Here is a 23,810-nt window from a genome sequence, read left to right on the forward strand (position 1 = left end):
TATGGTAGAAACTTTTCGTTCTCGCACCTTATCACTGCTCCGACAGCAAAGTTCTCACCGAATCTACAAACATACACGTACACATACACGCGTGTGAACAAAATATACAGGAGATTAGTAATAAAATGGCCGTGTCGTCGTGTCAAGTCGGACGACGAGTGATTTGGTGACCAAGTTATACATGAAAATACGATTGTGTTGAAAAGTCAAAAAATACAAAGGTGAAAATGAGTGATCCATCGCGTAAAGTGAAAAATCCACTTCTGACAGCTGCCGGTCAGGGATTTCCATTTGAGGGTTATTCCACGAATGCCCTTCTAATGCCAATAACACCTGCCACACCTGCTATACTTCAAGATGGTAAGTGAATCACTATCATTATTTTTTCAATGAGGTTATGATTTCAGGTCTTCCGATGGGGCTTGTAATCGGACTTTTTACTTTATATCTCGACTACGTTTATTCGTTAATCCTCGTACTTTTTTCATCTTAAACAAGATACGTTCCTAAACATTTATTGTTTTTATGTAATACGTAACGATATTCTCGTTTTCCCTCATCGCATTAATCGTTTTTCTCTCTTTCTCTTCGTCACACTTATTTTCGTAAACATTTTGGCAAACGCGTACTCTCGTTCGAGTTCATCCGAGCGTCGAGTCTGCATAAATTATAAATTGTGGGTTTACGTGTAATACAACGTCTTTTCCATGGAGAACGTGAACAGCTGTTGATGTATCGAGAATATCGAGTACTGTGCAAGAACGTGCGCGCTCTTGCATGCGCAGACAAGCACTCGCGTTTGACACCTACGTCGCTATCCGCTATACTTTCTCGATTAATTCACGTTTCAATGGTAAATGAAAGGAACTTGATTACGCCTCGTCGTACATTCGCAGTCAATGACTTTATTTGGACATAATTTTAGCATTCCAATTTATTATTAGCACCGTATATCTTGACATAATTCCATCAGTATTCAGGCGCTTCGAATATATATTTTTTTTTAATTATAGAACAATGGCATCAGGTAAAATCGCTCGTTTTAAGGTCGTTTTCTGACTTTTCGTGTGTTTTTAACTCGTTTAACGAGTAATTTTCGAGTGAAAAATACAATTTTTTTTTTCATTAAAAGGCTTCATTAAAATCTACAAAATTAATGAATTACTTGCTATTAAAATTTGTTTTATAAATATTATTTTTGTTTTGTAATAAATTTCATGGAGAAATTGGGCTCAGAAATTGGATCTTTACGCATTGGCTGGTGATCTCGAACCGTATCTCTGCGAGTATGACAAATCGTGGCTTTTTCTTCTTCGGATGCAGCAGATTATGAGAGCAATTAAGCAAATCAGGAGCAACAGGATCAGGAGACATCCCAAGACGATTGCTGCTATTTCGCCTGGACTGAGATTATCCCAAGCTGCAAAAGGAGCATTCAAGATTCGTTTACGTTTCGTTAGAACGCAGCTCGATCGAATTAAGCATAATTTAAGGGCATAAACTTGAAAAACATTGCTCCTGACACTCCAGTGAATGGAAACGTCACAAAAATTACGATTTCTGCCAAATTTTTTATCAACGAAGAAGCAACATCGTGTTTTCGCATTCTTTTGTCGATTCTTCGCAATACCTGTGACGTCTATTCTTCGCGTGTATGAATTTCCTTGCAAATCAATCGCGCTGATATCGACGGTGGTATAGCAGCAAGTCGAGCTGTAATAGAAAATCGTCTGTTGTTTCGTTCCGCTGATGAATTCGTTCAGAGGTTCAACACCACTCGGCACAGACGTGACTCGTTTTAGGCCTGTTGTCGAACCAAAAAAAGTTACCATTCAATCAGGAAACGTTAGTTTCCTCGAATTTCTTTCCAGTACTGAAGAAATTTCAATTTCTTAGCAAAAATTTCAATAGCGTATTAACACCTTTTTTTGAAAACTGTTTCAAAATAATCCTCAGCTCGTAATAAACCAGTGGAATTTTTATTTAAGTACGACGATGAAGTTTGCAACGTTGCAGTTCAACGGAATGAACGATAAGAAGATTTATAATTCATTATTTTTTTATTTCACGAATTATTGATGTGGCTTGAAAAATTACGAATTGGAAATTCGGCAGGGAACAAGATTGGAGATTTACTGGAATTATTTGAGAGTTTTTTTAGATCATTTCGTTGGACTCCAACGTTGGAAACTTCAGCGTCGTATTTAAATTTTATAAGACCGAAAAGTGTCTTGAAAACTATTTTTTATTTGTAATTTTCAATTTTCCCGCGGAAACGCTAGCCGCCGTGTCGTTTCGGTTTGTGACGTCACTCCGTTAGTAAACAATGCGATTGCGAAAGACCAAGCAACAAGATTTGTGAATATAACGAGATATAATAGTAGATCATTGGTGTCTCGTGCCCGAATGCGATAATACAGGTGTAAAAATGCCACAAAAATTGTGGATTCGTCGCCACCATCGACATATTTATCATTGGTAGATTTGTACTTTTTCCTTTCACAAAAGCGTCTTCCACGATGCGATTTTAATAAAATTAACGATAAAAGTCCACAAACTTACATAATAACTTGTTAAATTTCAAAATAACAGAGAACGCACGATAAGAATCAGGATTGTTTACTATCGGAGTGACGTCACGTTGGAATCGAATATGGCGGATGGCGTTTTAGACATTTGAAAAACAGATGAAAAGGGACGATTTTAAAAATTGAATTATAAACATTTGCATTGCATTTTTATGAATAAATATTGACGTTTCTCCTTTACTTTTTACGAAATCTATCATAAACATGCATTTTTATATATTTTTTGACACGGTGTAAAATATTGGAGCACGCGGTTTCAGTGACGTTTTGTTCGTTTGGGTTGAAAAATTTCAATCGAACTTGTCGATAAAAAATCGGGGAAAATGAATGAAGTGGAGGAAAAATTAAGGGGGAACGTTGCTGTTACCGGAACCAGTGTCGCTGACCGTGATCTCGGTGCTCCATCGACTCCGGGCGCATCGATCCCGGTGAAGTTTGCCGGCGCAATTGTCATTGAACGACCAATCGATCTTCGGCTTTTCAGTGTCCGTTGGCTTGAAAAAAAAGCATTGAATCGATATTTTTCGTTGCTTCAAAGCACGGTACGTTGAGGCGAGTTCGAGGCCTTGGACGACAATAGACTCACCGTTCTCCCATCGGAACTTTGAACGTAGACGTAAGTCGACTTTTCACTGGTCTCGTCGTTTCCACGCGCGTAAAGCGTCACCGTGTTTGGCTCGGTTTGCTCCGAGTTTGGAACTGCGATCCGAACCGCAACGTTTATCGTTTCCTCGGGTCTTATCCAGGCCCTGAAAAATGTTCTTGTCGTTCTGTCGTTCTCTAGCTTAGGACGAATCTATTGGAGTGAACAGGAGAAATTTCGTTCCTAAGGCTTCTGTCTTCCATCGCTCGTGCCGCCGGAACGGTCGGAGATAGAGCCAAAACTCACAGGACCAATCTTGTAGGAGAGAAAATTTCCTACAAAAAAGTCCCCAACGCCGATGTTCCATCTCCCATAGTTTGGTCCTGGGAGCCGTTCGAAAAACACCTCGACGTTTCGAAGGCTTTTCGTTTCGTTCCGTTCTGTAGACCGAACGACCGAAGATAGAAATGCGCCTCCGGGGACTTTTTTTTAGAGAATTTCATCCCCCACAAAATTGGTCTCGTGCAATTTTCCTCTATTTTCAACGCTCCGAGCACAATTCTCGACACAACAAACGAATGCCGTTCCTCGCCTCAAAAATCCTTTTTGACAGAACCACGAAACATTTCTAACGCAATCATCCCTAAATACTGACTCGTTGGGGATCACTGTGACGAATGGAAATTGGCTGCTGCTCCCTCGGAAAAGGTGCCTTATTTCCAGAGGCTGATTGTTCGTAACCGTGAACACGACGTCATGAACAACCCCCGGACTAACGATGAGTTTCGCATCCGGATGGACATCAACGACCAGTCTCTTCTTGAACTGCTGCACTTCGTCGATGCCCCTCGAGTAATCGCTCAGCTCCAATTCGGCGGCGAGTCCCCTGTCCGTTTTTGTTATGAGTTTTCTAGCTAGCACGCCGGGGAACGAAGAGTTAGCAGTCCTCGAATCATTCCTCGGCCTCATTCGGCTCCTCATCTTGCAAAATAATGGTCTCGTGTCAATGAATATAATGACAAGAGTTATCGACGTTTTTTAACGATACAAAGCTCACCGGCACATCGTACCTCTTGGCGCTCAACCAACTTGATTGTTTCCACAGAATCATTATCGTCGGTGACTTTCGGGTACGCCATTCGTTGAGGTCTCATCAGATTCTCGCTCAGTTCCATGTCCGATTGGCCAGCCTCGTCTTCCCCCGAGATTTCTGAGAGCGAAAATAAATACTCGGAGAATATTTTTCTTCGTTTTTTCCTCTCCGCGCCAATTCCAGCAATCTCGGAAAACGATCACGCTAACGAAAGACACGCGAGTTTTCAAAACTCGCACAAAAACGGAGCCTCGTTGGAGCAAGCGAAACTGACGTGGCTCGGCTAACACGAGCCTCGGGCAAAGGCCAATTCAAAGATTATTGCACAATCCAATGTGCATAAGCGCAAACGAACAACAAACGTAAGACCAGCGCGCTCGCGGGCAAACGGCCAACGCTCAGCCAGTTTTCAAGCGATCTTCGGACCACGAGGAAGCTCGCGATCGCGAATCGCCCCGAATATTTTCACTTTCACTGAACAAGTCTATTTTCCAAATATTTCAAGCCGCCCATCGCGCATTTAGAAAAAAGTTGGAAAATTCTTCTCTTCCAAGGCTGGCTCAGTACTTTTTCTTCATTTTCACCGAGCTTCTCAACTCCAAAACCAAACTTTGTGTCATCGCGCGCGAAGAGTTGACAAAAATTCGAACATTTTAGTGAATCAGTGTGCTGAACTTTCCGGAAACATGAGGTAAATATGATTGAAAAACGAAAATTGTAAATCCCTCAAGTTTCAGTTATTTCGATGCATTTCTCACCCACGTGGGCGAAACGAATCTTCCGAGTATTTTTTGCCGCTTCCTGGCGCCAGTGGCACCTCGACAACTCCATTTCAAATTCTAACCCTCGAATCTGCGTGATTCGATGGGGCAATTACAAACGAATTATAATCGACAAACGAACTCACTGCTCATCGGCATTGCGATCGGCGGATGTTTCTCGTTCGAAAGTCCCGCAAGTTTTTCCGAGGCCGCAGAGGTGACGGTGAAGCTGTAATTCAAATTCGCCATCCCCAAGAGACCGAGCCGCCATTCGCCCGGCGGAGGGTTGCGCGCGTCGACGAATAAGCCCTCTGCGTCACTGGTGCGCGACAACGAAAACACTGGTCTCGCTCCCCTCGTCGTTGTCGAGTTATTTGCTGGTTGTGCTTCATAAAACAAGGCAAAAAACAAATAATTTTGGTGCGAAAGCGATTTGGGTTTCGGTGGAAAAAAGGAACGTTCGCAAGGCTCCTCGACGAGCAGTTTTTCACGCTCGCTTTCCTGCGACGAAACTGCTGCTCTGCTTGACCTATATAACGAGTGAATCCGATCGAACTGAAGCCGTTGACGGTGCACAGACTCTCCTTTCGAGCACACAAAAGGCTCCTCCGGTCCGGCGAGACCCGCGAAGATTTCATGAGAACTCAAGAAAAAAAGCGAGTCTCTGAAAAGTTGCGAGTCAAATTCAGACTCACTGCGCGCTTTTTACTTCGCGATCCGAGGGACAGTCGGCGTTGGGCCGTTCACCAAAGCCCTGGAAGCGACTCAGAAATTTTGTGGTACATTTCGTTCTCGTTGAAAGTTTGAAAAAACGCGTGGAAAGTGAGAAAAATCTTGTTATTTGGCTCTTAAAATCGTTGGGTCTTTTCGAGCTGCTAAAATCGTCGATTCTCATTCGGTTAGAAAAATGAAATAAAGTTTCGTAGAGCATAGCACTTCCGATGGAAAAGCCTCGACACATTCGAGGCGAAAATAGAGTCGTCACGCGAGCTGACTCCTCTCACGAATAAACGTGACAGTAAATGGCAATAAAGGCGAAAAAATAGCCTCGCTGTCGTAGATCTTCTGGGACCATCGAACAAGTGCATGTGTCTTGGCATTTACTTTTGCATCTTTGTTCTCAAACTCGAGCGTATTAATATTGTCTCATCGACGAAACAAAATAGAAATACGCTCCAACGTATAATAATATACAACATCGATGTGCTTCCACGAGCCGCACGGTTATTTCCGAACTCGTTGTGGGGCCAAACGAATCTATTAAAATAACACGCCGATTAGTGTTTATCGCACGTGGCTCGATCATGTACGACCTTGTAAACGGCGAATCCTCGATGATCGCGAGTTCATTTATAATCGAATAGCAAACAATTATTTAATCGATTCTCAATTCTATTCTATTCTTAGCTGACGACAGTTCGATCTGACAAAACCTCTGGTTTTATCATTTTTTTTCATACTCATATTTTCATATTTCCTATTGAACTGGATCGAATTCGAGTGAAATTCAAATCGAAAATGTTTGAAATTGCCTGGGAAAATCTCTCGATGGAACGTGACTCGATTCGGGTGAACGAGAATCGAAAATTCTGCAGAGTCGGATGAAAAAATTCTACGGTTTTTGCAGGCAGATAAATCGCAATATTTCTGGGACTCGGGAGAAAGATTTTTGACGAGATAATGGTTGGTTCGTTTAATGGATCGAGTGTGACGACGCTCAAGTTTGCAACGTTGGACTCGAACGTTGCAAACTTCAGTGCCACCAGCGTCAGACGTTCGAAGGTTTATATTCAATCGATAAATCAATAATTCGTTCGAGATTTCTTGGGATTTGTTGAATGTTTTTGGTTGCGCAGAAAACGAAGTTTTTATATTCTCGAACGCGGAGAGTGTTATCGCAGAGAGGCGATATTTATAGACTCTTTTCTTGGAGACACTCGAATGCAGCGTTGTGCAAACACGCTTCTACCAGCTGATACGAAAAGTGAGTAATCCCACTTCCAAATCTTCGGGAATTAGTCACTTTTGTATCGTTTCGGTGTGCGGAGAGGGAGCAAAGTCCTCAAATATTCTCTCCTGCGTACTCACCGATCGGGACTTCCAATACGAGCTGCAATAACACTCCGAACGCGAGAATTCTCAGCTCTTCGATATCCTCGCCGACCCTGATCGGCGTCGAGGTTGAGCCGGTTACGTAACTTTTCGAAATCAGCTCGTTCTAGAACAATTGAAGAAACTCTTGAAAACAGGCTTTAGAAACGACGCAAGTTTCGAGCGTCGGAAAGGCGAAGGTTTTTTGTCGCGAATGCTTTTGAGTTTGGAGGAAAATTGTAGTCACTGACGATTTTTCGGTATGGCACTGAATCGAGGGACCGAATTTTGCTGGGCAAATGAAATAGTTGGAATCCATCGAAAAAATGGTTTTCAGTAAATTCTCAAGTCGATCTCGGCGCTTTACCTCTTTTGCGTTCGTAAACTCGTCGAGGATCGTCGGAAAACTCGATTCGGATTGGTCCAAAGATGCGCAGCCGATTTCGAGGAACAATTCACACTTCGTGTCGGTGCTGTGAAAACTGTTCAATTTTTCGGACGCCATGGGCGAGGATTCCCATCGGAGGTCGTTGTCCCGATCGGTAAATATTCCTGAAAAAAAGTTATTTTGAGTTGGATCGTGCGAGGAACAACATTTCGCTGCTTTCGCATCTTTCCTCTTTTCGGGTCATTAGAATTACGATTTATTTAGGATTCTATCGCAGCCGGAAATCCCGCTCGCTTTTTAGATAAGGAGCAGAATGTTTGCATAGAAAAAATGGTGAAAAATAAAGCAGAAAGGTGACCAGCGTCATCGATCGCCTCATGATTTTTTATCGCTCTTGCTAAATGTTGTCATTCGTTATCTGCGTACGTATTTTATTGACAGCAACTACGTCAATGCAACACAGAACCATTCTCTCGAGCTCTCATAAACAAAACTTTAATCAAATTGACCTCGAGCTCTCGGCGATTGTTTTTATCCGGTCGAAGCAATCGATTTCCGGTATTCTTAGATCGATTATTAAAAATCCACTGCGGAATGTAAACATCCAGCAGGCCTCATGAGACGAGTCAACGTTTCGAACGATCGCGAATGGAACAAATGCTTATTCTCGTCATTTCTTTTTCAACGGACCCCAACTGCTCGCTCTTTTTTCAGCGATTGCCACTTCTGCGTCGTCGACGACGTTCCAAACGATGTTGACACGTTTCGTCGATTCCCCGTTCCGTGCACCACCTTCGGAGGCTTTTTTCTCCACGCAATATCTCCAGCATCCAAACTCGTCGGGATCTGTGGCATCTGCAGGCCTCCCACCGGTCTCTCCGCTCGGTTCGTCGTTTCGGGAATCTTTCTTTTCCGCTGTTTTCAACTCCTGCTCGTCTAGCAATTCTATGTACTGTTTTAAAACGTCGAGGGGAACGTCACTTTTCGAGGGGAGCGTGCACAACACTAGAAACGATCCGAGCAAGCAGAAAGTCCGTTGCCACATGGTTTCTTAGGAAAAAAGTCTTTTTTTGGGATTTAAAAAATATTTGAAACCGTCGCGTCTTATTTTTTTCCTCTGCAGTTATTCGGGGGTGGGATTTTCTCAAAAAGCGAGTCGCGGGTCAACGTTAGGTCGAACTGGAATGAAAATTCGTCGTTGTACTCGGACAAGTTGTCGGTAGAACTGATGCTCGCTCGCGCCGGTTCGCTCTTACTTATAAGAGACGATTTCCGGTTTACAGAACGCGTCATTCGACAAAAGATCCACAAGATGACGAACGAGCGCGAAACAAATCTCTTTTGGGCGTCGTCTTACCGTTGAAGAAAGAGAGTAAAAAAAATCGAGGAAAAAATACGTCATTGGAGAAGTCGAGCGTTAAAATCGTTTGTTGCTGCGATGTTTTGGTGCGGCGCGAGGCGGCTCGTGGGAGAATCGAATTCGAGGGCACGCGTACCGCCGAGCATAACACTGGGAATATTCGACTCGAAAATACGACGAAGAGAAATAGGAAAAGAACGAATCCCATGAATGCGCAATACGAAAGTGAAAATGGGACGATTATCGACGGTTTATCTTTACGAACGTGACATTCGTAGTATCCTGTCAAACATTTGTCATGGCTTCATAGAGTATGCAGACCGCGTGTGTATCCACAAAACGATATCGCTCGAGACACAATTATGGGTGGATTTCTTGGGAGGGAATTTATCTGGAAAAGGGAGCCTTGAAGGAAATTGGGTTTTTTCTATCGATACGAAGTTCCGGTTAGAAAGCTACGTTGGTTTAAGAATGGAGCAGCAAATTTCGGACTGCAGAAGCACAAGTTTTTTCGTTGGATGCCAAAAGATGTTTTTTCAGAATATTTTTATCCAAAATGTCATTAAAATTGATGTAAAAATGAATTCTCCTTTAGTGAATGTTCGAAATATTTTTCAGTCGCTCCGGAAGAGAGCTCGGCGGTGAAAGAGCCGCTCCCCGGAGCCCCGTCGCAGCCCAGTGCGAGTAAAGAAGTCGAATTTCCGGTTGCACAAGATCAGTCAACGATTTCCCATCAGTCTGAGCCAGCGCGAAGGGATCCGAGCGATCAAGCACCGAAACAAAGTTACTTCGGATCGATTCTGTCCTCCTTTCCTAATCTCTCGCTTTCCTCGATAACCGGCGACACCGCCGGGTCCCAAACGATATATTCTCAACAAGCCGGAAGCACGAATCCTGACGGAGCACGCGAAGCTTATGGATTCTCACAGAATCCCTACGCCCCGTCAACTGCTCCCGGAGCTTTCGTAGCGAAGGATCCAACACGCGATACTTTCGGTCAACATCCTCAAGGATTTTCGGATATTGGATTCGCACCGCCACCGATTGCCTCGGAAGCCTCGCAGCCGCGACCCGCTGTCCCGACTCTTCCCCCTTCCGGTGGTAAGTTCATTAAGAATCACTGGAAAAGTACCTGAAAAATCAACCTTTCAAATCGATACATTTTTCTGCACGGAGACAACGAGGCCGAAAATTCTAGAGGAAAGTACTAAGAATAGTGATGCAATAAAAATCTGAAAAAATTCGACAACATTTGGAAAGCTATGAACAACGATTATCAATAATAATATTGCCTAAATAACAATTAATTATTCAATAGTTTTGCGGTGACCTATTGTTTTTTTTTTTTTTTTTTTACTAATCAAATGTGTGTATTTTTCCGAATGCTCGTGAATTTTTTCAGAATTTTCGTCGATTATTGAAATTTGTTGAAAAATTTTTGAAAAAAATTTTTTAAAATTTGAATTTTGGATATGTTTTAGAAGACATATTTACCATCAGTTTTGAAAAGTCTCAAGGTTACTGGATCAAAAATTTACAAATAGAGCCACTTAAAAAATTTAAAAAAGGGAATTTCAAAAATCCACGAAAATTCTGAAAAAAAAACATGAGCATTCAGAAAAATGCGCACATTCGATTCGTAAAAAAAAAAAAAAAAACAAGAGTTTACTGTAAAATTGCTAAAAAAAAGTATTTATTTAAACAATTTATTAATAACTTTTGGGCAATATTATTGTTGATAATTGTAGTTCATAACTTTCCAAATGTTACTGAATTTTTTCAGATCTTTATTGCATCACGAAGTACGGAAATTCCGATCAGGTACAATTTATCGGTAATACCTTAATTCGAAGAGCAGTAATGAGAACTGTTCTATTCACCATAGTAAAGACCAATCCTCATACCTTTTATTCAAAAGACTCAAGAGTGTTTTTCTCTATAAGCATAGTGAAAAATGTTTATTCAGTCACTTCAAATGTTCATATCGTAAAGTATGCTCGGGCAACCCTAAAAAAAAACTATATGCATGGTAAAATGTCACACGTATTCGGTGTATATTCGTGTATTTATCATAGAATTTACTATGCTGACAATCAAAATTTGTGATTTACAAAACGGCTCTACTTATCAGAAGTGCTAGTCCGACATGATGAATATCACTCGAAAACAAAACAAAATATAGCTCTCGCACGTGCATCACTTTTTGCAATCCACATAAAGCTGTTTACAATTCGATGAACGAAAAATTGCAAAATTCAAAAAATACTATGCTGTTTGCAATCGGTGCCTAAATACTTTTAAAATTGTTGAAAAATAATATATTTCTCGCTATACAAAACGAATCCGTTTTCTCCGTGTGTATAATTTTTATTGGGAAACGATTAATGGAAAAATGCATTTGAATATTTCAGGTCCAGGCTCATCATATCGCTTGGGAAATCAGCGACGTCTGAAATACGCGCCGCCTCCTGATTTGACATCGAGCGCTCCGAAGCAGCTTCCGATATCGGAAAATTTCTTCGTTCCGTCGCAGCAGCCTACCGCGGCGTCGGCTGCCGCGGAGTACTTCACGCCGAGTCCGGTGGTTCCGTCACTTCCGAGCAGTAGAAGCTCGCCAGGTTCGGGATCGAATCCGCAGTCCGGAGCCGGCAGTCTTCATGGTTCGCAGTCTTTTCCCTCGGGATTTCCGCCTTCGTCGAGTGCGACAGTTCAGCAGACGCCGTTCTATAATCCACCGAGAGATCCTGCAAGCTCGGTGCCGTTCCGACCAGCTCCGAATCCATACGATCCTGGAATCGTCAACTCTTCGAGCTCCAGTCAAATTCTGATCTCCTCACCTCGCGAAATACCCTCGAGATTCCCCGAGACAGCGACGCCTCAAAACACCCCGGCGAATGCTTCGTACGCTGGTTTCGCAGCGTCTTATGCAGCAAACAACCCGGAAAGTTTGATACCCAAAGATCATGTCGAGCCACGAGTTTATACGAGCTCTTCAGGCCCAACCAAGTTTCCCGAAGGCTTGACCTTCGACGTTCCATCCTCAGCGTACTCGAGAAACAATGTTTTACCGACCGACGGTTGCATCATCGAGCCCAACGTAAGCGCTGCGACGAATGACGCCCAAACTTGTGCATCCGCAGCGACCGAGAACAGCAGTTTTACTCTAAAATCCGCGGCCAAGGTCACCGCTAAGTTAGAGCACCTTCTGGCCGAGAGAGAGGAAGATTCCGTTGTACCGAGCTCAGGAGCACAAGGCGCCTTTGGCGAAGACAATAAGCAAGCAACCAAGTCCGAAGGGAGCGAGGATTTGGCGGAAATTGATTTGACGTCGAGCGATTCGTTGCCACAAGAATCGTCGACCCAGGGACCAACTTCGGCTCCCCTGGTACCGAGCCCTTTGGATTTTTCACCTACGTTGGTCAGTGAAAGTTCTCCCAGAAGCGGGATCCACCCGAACGCACCTGCGGAAGTCCCGTCGCAGTCGAGCTCGGTCATTGATTCGTTTTCGCTAAATCCGCTCCAGGAAACGCTACCGCCTGTCGCTAATTTCTTCAGCACTGCCGGGAACAAACGGGAAGCCCCTGGAGCTTTTTACAATCCGCAGATCCCAGCCCAAACGCAGTACGCTCAGAGTCAGTTCTTCACTCCAAAGCCACAGAGCATTGGGTCGAACGCGCCATCACAGTTCTCGAGCGCACCTACTCAGCCAAATTCTACAACGAGCACAGCACAATTCATTCCAGCGTTGTACAATCCCAACAATTTTTCAGCCCCTACACAGAACTCACCGTTTCCCACTTATTCACCTCACTTCCCTCCGGATAGTGGAATCCCTACGCAAAACTCATTCACAAACGTCCTCAGTTCGAGTCCCCCGAACTTCCCGAGCAGTGGCTCTTTCCTGGGCACTGCTATGCCAGAACCCACGGGATCGGCGACTCTTAATCCCGTGCAGATGTCCGTTAGCCCTGGAATTGGACGCTCAAACACAGATACCGTACCTCCCAGTCTTCAGAGTCTCGTGAGTAATAATTCAACGAATGAATTACTTTGGGCGATGTTTTTTTTTCTTTGGACAGCGTTTGAGATTTTTCATAAAAAAACAAAGTTGTTGCTCGTATGGCAAAGCCTCCGTTACGTTTTTATCGTTTCGACTTAATTTTCCAGGCTGCTGGTCCAACAGATCGTAGAATGGTGTACAGACCGGTTTATCACCATTGGTTCTACCGAAAAGAAGTGGAGACCAAGGTGCTCTGGCTGCCATTTTCTATGCAAGACAGTCTGAGTCTCGAGGAAGTTCACAATTCTTCTGAAATCACGCCAGAGACGACCGTCGCTACGGACGGTGGCCGTTACGACGTTGATATCCTCAGGCGTACTAGAACTCCAGTTTACTGGACCGGCAACGCGACAGAAGTAAGACGTTCGTCATGGTTTTACAAAGGCTCGACTGAGTCGCGTTACATCCCATACGAGGAAAGTATCTCAGCTCGTCTCGAAGAGGAATACAAGCAGGCTTGTTTAACGGACAATTGGAATCGTCGCGTTGAATTGAACAATGGCGAGTACATCGTTTTTCACAGTACGACCGTCCAGGTCCATCACATGCCAGCAACTTCCCCCGAACCCGCAACGTCTTGGGGCAACAGTGCCGTAAGTTTGGAAAAATCTTGGCATCTCCCTGTCACGATTTACCGACTCTCGGGAATGATTATTTATTGCCAAAAGTATTTCGGGAAAATTAAAACGAGTTTAGAAAAATCTCGGGACTGAGATCGAAGTTTCGAAATCCCGTGATAATTCAATTTTTGAGTGTTACGATAATGTCGCATGCACGAACATTCTCGACCGACTTTCTTAATTTTTTTTTCATGATATGAAGATTTGCATCGTTCGATTGTAACGATCTTCATTTTCAAATAATTCCAAAGTTCATTCGTACTTGATAGATTTGGACTTTTGACTTGAAGAAGTCGCTGACAAGAAAGTAAACTTCGATCGTTATATTTTTCTTCACAATTTTTTTTTCTGTCACGTTTTCGTATGAATCCTGACATTTTCAGGATTCAGAGACCGGTACATATTTGCAGGGTGCCACGAGCAGACCAAAAGTGGTCAAACGCGGGGTCGATGAGTTCAACATTGACGAGGGTGAACCCGAGAAAGTTGATCATCTTCTCTTCCTTGTACACGGTATCGGGAGTGTATGCGACTTGAAATTTAGAACCGTCGAAGAAGTTGGTGAGTCCTAAAAGTTAATTTTTTCAATGTCGTGACGTTTCCTTCTTCTATTTTCCATCGGATGTATTACATTGATTCGAGCACATCCTCAGGATTTCTAATATTTCTTCTTGTTGGCAAAAAAAAAAAAAAATGAAAATTTATTCCCAACAGAGTGAATTTTATCGTTTATTGTAAAATGACATTTTTTTCGCCGGTTCATTAAATTTGGTAACAACTTATTCAATATGCTCATTTTCTTTCTCTTTTTAGTCGATGAATTTCGAAGCATATCTCTACAATTGGTTCAATCCCATTACCGTACTGCGAGTATGCACGGAGTCGTGAATCGTATCGAAGTACTTCCAATATCGTGGCACACGACTCTGCATTCAGAGGACACCGGTATCGATAAGAAACTTCGTGCGATAACTCTGGAAAGCATACCAAAACTTCGACACTTTACGAACGACACGTTGCTCGACATTCTCTTCTACACGAGCCCGATATACTGCCAAACGATAATGCAAACCGTTGGTAATGAGATGAACAGACTTTACTCGTTATTCAGAGACCGAAATCCCGACTTCGAAGGTTCCGTCTATCTCGGTGGCCATTCGCTCGGAAGTTTGATACTCTTTGACTTACTCTGCCACCAAAAACCGCCCGCAGAAGAGGCTAAAGATGAAACGGATCCTGTACCTTCGAGTGTTGATAGCAGAGGCGTAAGAAATTTTTCGGATAAACTTTTGAACCGGATTTCAGCATTGTCCGTTTATACAGCAACTTTGAATGAACTTCACAAGTTTTTGTGTCTATTACGGATTTGTATCAATTCTTCCATTAGAAAGGAAGCATTTTTTTTCGACGGTTACGAATAAAAAACAATTTCAGTAGTTTTTTCAAAACGATTTATAACACGGTTCAAATTTCATGATTTCAGGACGATGATGCAGAAGATTCCTTGAAACCTATGCCTGTGCCGATACTAAAACGTCGACTGAGCAAAAAAGTCAGTTACGTCATGGGGGCTGCTGGCACCGGCCAACCGTTTATAAATTATCCGCAACTCAGTTTTCTTCCTCAAGCCTTTTTTGCACTCGGTAGTCCAATTGGAATGTTCGTTACTGTACGAGGGATCGATACACTGGGCGAAGACTTTGTTCTTCCGACGTGTCCGGCCTTTTTCAATGTTTTCCATCCCTTTGATCCTGTCGCTTATCGGGTTGAATCTCTCATCAATTCCGATGCTCAAAAATATCGACCGATGCTTATTCCCCATCACAAGGGACGAAAGAGAATGCATTTGGGTAAGCTTTTTTATGGACTGTAAGACTGTAAAAAACAAAACACTTTTTTTATTGTCCATTGTTCTTCGCTTGTTCGAGAAATAGGAAAGAAAAGAAATCGCTTTCCGGTCAAATAAGATTTTACCGGTCAAATAAGAGGATTGGTTTCGTATTGGATTTCTGTAAAGACTAAAAAAGTTTTTTATATACTTGGATTTTTTGAGGCCGAACCTCCTAACAAATTTCAATGATTACACGTTCAAAATCGGTTTTTTGATCTTTCTCAAACGTTCTATTCTGGACTAATGGATTAATCTTCAAAATACAGAATTGAAAGAAACAATGGCTCGAGTGGGTGCTGATCTCAAACAAAAGCTATTGGACTCGGTGCGAAGTACCTGGAACTCGGTTTACCAATTGGCGATGTTCCACCGTCCGGAGAATCAATCATTTGAGCAGGAGATTGAAAAAGTTGTAGAGGAACAACTGCAAAAATCGCCGAGCGTTCATGAGCAACAAAACGACGATGACGGTGGGGCTGATTTTCGAGTTGGCCAATTGAACGGTGGACGAAGAATAGATTACGTGTTACAAGAAGCACCTTTCGAGTATATCAACGAATACATTTTCGCATTGACCAGCCACGTTTGTTATTGGTAATGATTTTTTTTTGTTCTGTTGCTAATTGAAGAAAAAAAGACGAAATTTCATTATAAATTTTTTAGTAGGAATGGAAATCTGTTTTATTCCATCGACATTGTGTTTTTAATGAAATTTTGTTTCTTTTTTTAGGGAATCCGAGGATACGATGTTGATGATATTGAAGGAGGTGTACGGTGGCAACGGGATTCAGGCTGACGCTCAATTGCCACCGCAGACGATGACGATCGAGCGAGCATCGCCGTCGCCCTCGATCGCAACGATGTCCGGTGTCTCGACGCCGCGTCAAGCGCCATCTGAAGCAACGAGTCCGATAGGATTCGATCCGACAGCGCCGATAGCCAACAAGCCAGTCGGACCACCTCCCATGTCCGGTTTCGTAAGGAAATCGTGATGCAACGTGAAACCTCAATCAAAGACGACAGTCCTTAGAGAAACAAAAATGAACAAAAATTTGTAAATGGAGAATGATGCTGGGATCGCGGAGGCTTGATGAAGACGTATTTTCAAACTTCAAGAACTCGAGGAGTGATGCGAATAAAAGAAAAGAAGAAAAATGCTTTAATTCGTCCTGACGAATTGTTGAATTTATATTTGACGGACTGACAAATACCGCACGATGCTTCGGCAGTGCGATCATATCGAGCAACCAAGTGCCCGCGCGTGCGTTTTCAATTAAGGAAAAAGCGGATGAGATAAAAATAGAAAAAGAGACTAAACAATGACAAGAAAATTGTGAATTGTTGTGCAAAAAAACAAAGTGAAAAAAGCTGTGGAGAATCGTGATGTACAGAAGAATTTTAAAGCATACATCGAATTTGTCAATTGTCAAATCATCGAGAGAAACTACGGATATTATGGGAATGTTTATTAATTTCGAAGGGTTGTTTATCAGACGAAAATGATTGTTATTACGATATCTGGAAATCGGGTTCAATTGATTTTCCACTAAAATTGATATCAGTGATTGACGTTTATCATATACTGATGAAAAATAACAAACAAACAAACTGAGATGAATCAACAATTGTTTCTATACGCCCATATTTATATTCTTACAAAGAATAAATTAAATTCTCTAATTTTTTGTGCTAGCATTACTTATCCAACGAGTATTCTTGCTTCGCGTTATAAAAAAATGTTCTGTCTCCAATACGAAACGAGAACTCGAAACAAATTTTGTCAATTCGTACGTCCATTTTCTCAGACTACTTTCGACACCTTTTTATTCCACTCAAATTTAAATCCATCGAAAATGAAAGTCCGTTGAAACGATGAAATTTCCTGTCATTAGACTTTTATTGCAAAGAAAAATTCTTGCACGAAAAATAGTGTGCAGCGAAGTGCGATTACGAGGAGTGAGTTACTTTCCGAGGTTTCTGAGCGATAAAAATGGTAAATATGCGATTGTCACGAGTTTTCATGCCACGACGATAGCAAAGCGAAGACTCTTTCCATGTTGAAAGCCGTATCAGAATCTCCATTGCCACGATTTCTAATTGAAAATTTTCCTCTTTCGTGTCATCGGACATCCGTTTATTCGCGATGGTTTTTCGTGCCCTCGGAACTTCGGTAAGCAACGAGGAAGCGAGTGTTCGGAACGTTTCAAATTTGCATAGATTCGTCAGCGTCTATCAACGAATAGAGTCAGAAATAAACACAGTAAACGCAACAAGAGAGAAAAAAGGCAGTAACAAATTTGCAAAAGAGCGTGCAGTAGGCTCTCATTTATTTTGCATCGTTTCGGAGTCGCATTACGTGTCCGTGGGGGATCGTCGAATCGCGTCAGCTTATCGCTCGAGGGTTGTTTAGTAACTCTCTCTCTCTTTCTCCCGGTAAATTTCAGTCGGTTCGGTCGGTCGAACGAGACTGGAGCTTATTCCTCATGTTTTTATACGAGTAGAGACGAAAAAAAGCATGAATATAAAAATAAAAATGAAAATAAAAAAGAAAAATGAAAGGAAGAAAATATCTAGAAAAAGAAAAAATGGCTCGGTGCATGCACTGCTATATCACGAAACGCTAATTAATTGCAGTGCACCAAGCGGCACCCCGTTCGCTCAACCCTCCCCCCGCGTCTCCTCAGTGGTCGCTCTTTCGCACCCCCTGCTCGGGGTTTCTTCAATGCATTTGCATTTTGCGTGCCAGCCCTCGTAAAACTACCGAGGCTGTCAGCCACCGCGAATTTCAAGATGATTTATCACCCTGAGAAAAGTTACTTTTTCGCCGATACACCGGAGAAACGGAGAACGAAAGGACTCCCGAAGAGAAAAATACTCGGGGACGAGGACCTTGCGAAAGTCTTGACGTCCGCGTCCCCGTGCTTCGCTTCTTTCGTATTTATTTTCCTATGAAACATGCGATCGGGTGAACACGAAATGAATTTTACTCAACTCGTCGCCGGGAAACTCGAACGAACCTTTTCACTTTCTTCTCCGCGTAGTCATCGAATTTCTTCGGTCCCTCTCGTGCTCTTATGATCGAGTGCTCGCGCGACCATTTTCCGGGCTTTTGTAAAAAAAAAATTCGCACGAATTTTCATTCACGATTTTATCGATTTTTAACGATTTCAGTGATTTTTAAAAAAACAGAGCTAAGGGCTCGGGGCTAAGTCGGGAGTTGGCGAGAGAGGAAAAAGGAAAACTAAGAGTTAAGGGATGATCTCGAAGATGCTGGTCGTTTCCTTACAGTCACGAACTTTAACAGCGCGGCCAGTCCTCCAAGTGATTTATACGGAGAAAAAACTCAGGACGTTTACGATTTTTTCGAATTATTTACAGTGTCTGGCAGACTTTCACAGAGAGCTTTAAACCACTCGGGCGCACGGAGAGAAAAAAGGAAATAAAAATCGCGCGAGATCTCGGGATGTGCGCTCTTCCACAAAAATCTGCTCACGGATCTCCCGCGAATAACCGCACATTACGATTGTTCACCGTCTCTTCGTGCAACCTTTACGAGTATTTTTTCTCAGAAGCAGTTTACGTACGTGGCTAAATTATTGTCCATTGGATGCTTCGTTCTCGCCTTTTTTTCTTTTCACTCGCGTCGTTCCCTCCCTAGCCAATAAACTAATTTCTCATAAAAGTCCTTTTAAGCGCGGTACACTCATTTTTTTCGCCGAACAACTCAACACTTTTCTCGCGAAAAGTAATAGCCGCGTTTGAAAAAGCACGCTGCACGAAAATCCCGAGATTTTAAACATGCAAGGCAACACTTTGTTTCACTTGGCCTCCCCGGACATGAGAATCGCCTCAGAAAATTGTTACATTTCCATGAATCAAACACTCTCGACAGCCGTTTGAGATTTTAAACGCTCTAATTTATCACTTTTCTCGAAGATTCAGCAAAAAATAACAATAAACGAGGCGATAGACAAACTCCAAGGCACATTTAAAATCTCGAGATTACATGGACGATTAACGAGCTACCGTCAACGAACGCCTTCGCCCCGAGGAATTTCGAGCAGCCTGCTTCCCGCGAACGTTGCAAAGAAAAGCGTATTTTTTCACTCACCCGAAGCAAATAAAAAGAATTCCGTAACGCTAATACGAGAGCAAACAAATTCAGTTATATTCAGTTGAATTATCAATCCGATTAATAATCTTTTTATCGTTAATGAATTTCGACGCTGAAGTTGCTACTCCGCATGTTTTCCCATCGGGAGCATCGTATGTTCAATAATGCCCCACGTGACCTGCGACCTGCTTCCTCTAAGCTGCTTACCAAAACTACAATTAACGAGGCAAAAAAGGGATTTAATCTGATGACGCCCACATTCAGATTTCGCGCGCCGGGTTTCTCATCGCATAATTTCCGTTTGGCTGCTCGTTTGTCCGTAAATCGCGGTATAAAAGATGAAAGAGGCGAGCACGAGCCTCGGCGAGAGAGAAGGCGAGGAGAACGCGGTCCGAAAGATCGCTGTTATTCGCACTCGGAGTGCATCGGAGAGTTGCATTCTGGCGAGCGCAGCGACGCGAAGCAGCGGCATATGAGCTCTGTTAAACGTACGCTTTAGAGAAGGAACGTGCATGAAGAACTTTATATAGACGAGGGGGCTGACAAAGGTGGTATTTAAATAAAATTACTTTATGTAACAGAGAGGGCGAGAGAGCTTGACGAAAGTTGAGCTGACGCGGTGAGCGTAAGGTTTTTGTCGTGAGCACGAGGCCCGTGTGTTCGAGGGAGCAGTGTGCATCGCGGCTTTAAACCGTGTGCCAGTGCTTTGCCCGGGTTCTTCGGTTGTCGCGGTGTTTCTAGAGCTGCGATCGTGCCTATGATGTCCGCTGGCGCGGATGAGCTCGCGGCTCATCCGAAGACTCTGTAAGTATGAGAGAATTCTGTCGAGGAGCGAAACAAGCGGAAATTAAAGGCAAACAAATGGAAACGGAAGGGAAGAATGGGCCGTTTGCCGATATCGTTGAAACTCTTATTTCCCGTAGCATTTGATATCCTCGCGTAAAAGACGTAACGAGGCTTCTTCTGCCGTTTATTCATCGGCCAATCGCGTCGCGTCTGCCTTCGAAAAAGGTGGGGCAACGATAGGACGAGCCGCGCACGGCACCGTCGTCAACGAAATCGGCTCTTTAAACGTTCTGCAATAAATTTCGCGTATCTGCCAGTTAACGCGCGGTCCATAAATATTTTACGGAGAGAAGAGCGAGCTTCCTCCGGGCCCGATTAACTTCCTGGAGGGAATTCTTCCACGATTTTCTTGAGTGGTCCGACGATAATGGCGCTCGAGAAATTTTCTGCGAGCCATTCGTCACCTGATGCAACTCCGGGATTAGTTTGGGTGTGCAAATGTACGAGAACTGTGACTGAAAAATGAATCGCGCGAGGTCGATACGATCCGGGGCTTTCCCGATTCCGATCTTTCCCGCAGCCGCGAGTTTTTTCCTTGAACTTTTTCTCCTGCCTCGTCGCGCATCCATCTCTGAAGCAACGATCTTCTTCCGCCACGTGCTCCGTAAACACGCGACCTACGAGAATTATATTGCGGAGTAATGCAAATTTAATCGCACTGAATAATCTGCGGCGAAACAACTCACGACACACCGTGGCCAATGGAAAATTTGAATAAACAGTATCGATTCTTTTCTTCAGTACGAACCTCGTGATCATCGCTTCAATTCCTGTGGAAAAAATTCTCTCGAAATGTTGCTCATTCTCGTACAGCCCGTTTACAGGAAATCCCAATTCGTAATGAAGGATCGTATTTTACGGGTGCTTAAGATGATGGATCAGTCGGTAATCACAACCGTGAGTGCGAGAGAGATAGCTGCAAATTTTGAAAAGGAAATTTTTCCACATCGTTCGTCTGATCGAAAAAATAAAAATGTCATCGGATTTTTGCGATCGTGCTGCGTACGATGACATTTTTATTATTTTAATCGGACGAACGATGTCAAAGAGTTTCAATTTCAAAAATTCGAGGTGTGATTACCGACTGATCCATCATCTTAAATTCCATCGATTTTTATTCCCTAACTAAAGATATAATCACTTCAAATTAATGACAGCGTTATTAATTCAAAATTGTATATAAATTTTTTCAACTTATCTTTTCGGAATGAAATCACAAGCCAATTAATCAATCGGTGATCCATCACTGACTGGACCCAAAATTTCATTCGTCTCTGGCCAAAATACTATAGATTTTATCTCAAAAATCGCATTAGAGAGCGCAAAGGGAAATGGATCAAGAGAAAAGTGTTAATAAAAAGACAGAAGGCTACGACAGGAATGGACCGAGCCAAGAAGAAAGAAAATGCCGAAATAAGCAAATGTGAGGTTACGAGTGCTCGTTGCGAATTTCGCTAAATCTTTATCGTAATATACTTTATTATTAGTAAGACAATCGTCTCGATTTTTTTGCCAGACCTTCATTAAATACTTCATTGTTATTGTGTACTTTTTCATAAATTTCGTGAGAGGCGTTCATTCGTTATATGGAAAGATAATCGATTTTTTACGCATAGTCCTGTCTATTTTTCTTCACATTTAAGCAGCACGTTTATCTCAATAACAAATAAGACGAACGCTTTAAAATGTGATATGAGTGTCAGTCGACTAGCCGTTGCAACTCTGTGTAGATTTCAAGGCTTTCTTAAGAAAATCGTTCGTGCACTACCTTAACTGTCAAAATGGCCACGTGGCTCCATTTGCAGGCTCCCGCAATGTCGGATGACAAATTGCGATCTCTGAATTGTATCAAGCCCTCGACATCGAACTGGTTTCAATTCTGCATTAATCCAAAAGCTAATTTTTTTTAGAGCATTCTCATGAGGAATTCCGAGACACTGATTGAAAGAAGATTATAAAAAAGTTACGTTTTTCGTGACAGGAGTTGAAGAAACGATCGTAGATTCGTCGCGCCATTCATACAAGTTGGTAATTTGGCATGTTGAATTGGTGCGTGTCCGGTTGTCTGTATTACAACGTGAAAATATAAGTTACGAGTACAACGAGCTAAAGCGTGGCTCTTGGAGAACGTAGCAATACGGGTCAGACCAGTTTGACGAATTTAGTCCGAGGAGAAGAGACACGAGAGCGTGGTCGACGAGACGATATTCGTCTTTGCCCTGGTATCTCATGCAGCTACATTTATACTCGGCGTTTTCGCTCGCCACGCGCGATCCCGGCCTTGACATTGATGAACGAGACTTTCCCGTCCTCCCTCTCATGTTCTACCGAATGTTTTCGTGCAGGTGCATCGTACCGATGTGTCGAATATTTCGGGAGTGACGTTATATAAGTTAACACACCGTTAGGACGGCTTTTTATTCCTTTTGTCTGAAATTTTTAAATCTCAAATTTTATTGCGGTGTTGAACAGCCTTAAGGGGAAGAACAGAGTCGACGAGACTCGATCGATCGTTCTAATAAGAGGGATCCATAGAATCACATTTTAGTCGAACATTTTTTTATTTTTTCGTACGTGCACTTGTGATGGGGGGAAAAATCGACAATTTTTTTATTAGATATTCTTCAAGTACAATGTCTGAAGAATGGTTTCATGAAATTTTATGAAGATCGGAGCATTAGATTCGTAGCATTGGTATTTCAACCAACCGCCCGGTGCGCGCGGTCGTCTAATACTTAAATCTTTAAAAGCGATTATCTCGGAACCGTCTCTCTTTAAAAATACCTTCGTAAAAATACCTAATATTATAATAAATAAACGTTATACGTTTATAGCTAAGGTCTGGACGAAGGATTTCGTATTTTGTTGGAAAAAAATGTAACAAAAAACTGAAAATTGAGCACCTCGAAAAATGAATTTTTTGTTAAAACTGTCGCCAAAATTTTTACAAATCCTTCGTCCAGGCCCAAGCTATTATTATAATAAATAAGTGGTATAAATTTGATATCGATCGGATTAATAGTTTTTTAGTTATCATGTCCACCGCAACTGATGCTCAAAAAAGGTGCTACTGGAATACAGCTGGAGTTGCGCCATTTTGAGCAATTTTTTGATGAAAAAAATTCTACAAGTACATGAACATATGTACTAATAAATGTCGTTCACAGTTTTTCCATAAACATTTATTTTCTCGTCGAAAAAAATCTAGAAATTCGCCTTTTTTCGTCCGCTGCAAGGCCTTAAAAATCTTTCGTTAATTGGGCTCTTGTTTCGTGAGCTTTGAGAGGAAATCATCACCCTGAGCGAGGTCATTCGAGTGACGATTCGATAGTGAATTCCCACTGCAGTTCAGAAGCTCGTTTCTATTTGCATGAGCTTTCGAATGCGATCAAATAAATAATTGAGATATTTAATT

At 42.5% G+C, this 23,810-nt stretch overlaps 3 protein-coding genes across 4 annotated transcripts in view; 2 read left to right on the plus strand and 1 right to left on the minus strand.

The window, feature by feature from the left end:
* The first annotated feature begins 94 nt into the window (after positions 1 to 94).
* Positions 95 to 17,115, plus strand: LOC122406883 (SEC23-interacting protein-like). Of its 2 annotated transcripts, none has more exons than XM_043412680.1 (9): positions 95 to 360; positions 9,483 to 9,965; positions 11,276 to 12,885; positions 13,032 to 13,517; positions 13,928 to 14,105; positions 14,358 to 14,809; positions 15,028 to 15,394; positions 15,702 to 16,029; positions 16,166 to 17,115. In XM_043412680.1, exons 1-9 carry the CDS (start codon positions 228 to 230, stop codon positions 16,425 to 16,427), a joined length of 4,299 nt encoding a protein of 1,432 aa, XP_043268615.1. In that variant the 5' UTR covers positions 95 to 227; the 3' UTR covers positions 16,428 to 17,115. The 2 variants fall into 2 exon arrangements, with proteins under 2 accessions (XP_043268615.1, XP_043268616.1); XM_043412681.1 differs by having other exon boundaries at positions 13,955 to 14,105.
* LOC122406886 (uncharacterized) lies at positions 886 to 8,754 on the minus strand. The gene is made up of 10 exons (XM_043412685.1): positions 8,195 to 8,754; positions 7,484 to 7,668; positions 7,114 to 7,243; positions 5,172 to 5,411; positions 4,242 to 4,381; positions 3,827 to 4,152; positions 3,175 to 3,337; positions 2,956 to 3,082; positions 1,631 to 1,804; positions 886 to 1,420 (listed from the first exon to the last, which is right to left on the minus strand). Exons 1-10 carry the CDS (start codon positions 8,547 to 8,549, stop codon positions 1,248 to 1,250), a joined length of 2,013 nt encoding a protein of 670 aa, XP_043268620.1. The 5' UTR covers positions 8,550 to 8,754; the 3' UTR covers positions 886 to 1,247.
* Positions 17,116 to 19,993: 2,878 nt separating the features above from the next.
* LOC122407097 (nucleolysin TIAR) overlaps positions 19,994 to 23,810 on the plus strand; it is a 610,998-nt gene continuing 607,181 nt past the window's right edge. Inside the window, exons 1-2 of the mRNA XM_043413083.1 lie at positions 19,994 to 20,037; positions 20,131 to 20,353. Of these exons, the coding sequence (XP_043269018.1) occupies positions 20,307 to 20,353 (47 nt within the window). The 5' untranslated portion in view covers positions 19,994 to 20,037; positions 20,131 to 20,306. The remainder of the gene's footprint in view (positions 20,038 to 20,130; positions 20,354 to 23,810) is intronic.

This window comes from Venturia canescens, chromosome 2 (assembly GCF_019457755.1).
Source record: "Venturia canescens isolate UGA chromosome 2, ASM1945775v1, whole genome shotgun sequence".
Classification (NCBI taxonomy): Eukaryota; Metazoa; Arthropoda; class Insecta; order Hymenoptera; family Ichneumonidae; genus Venturia; species Venturia canescens.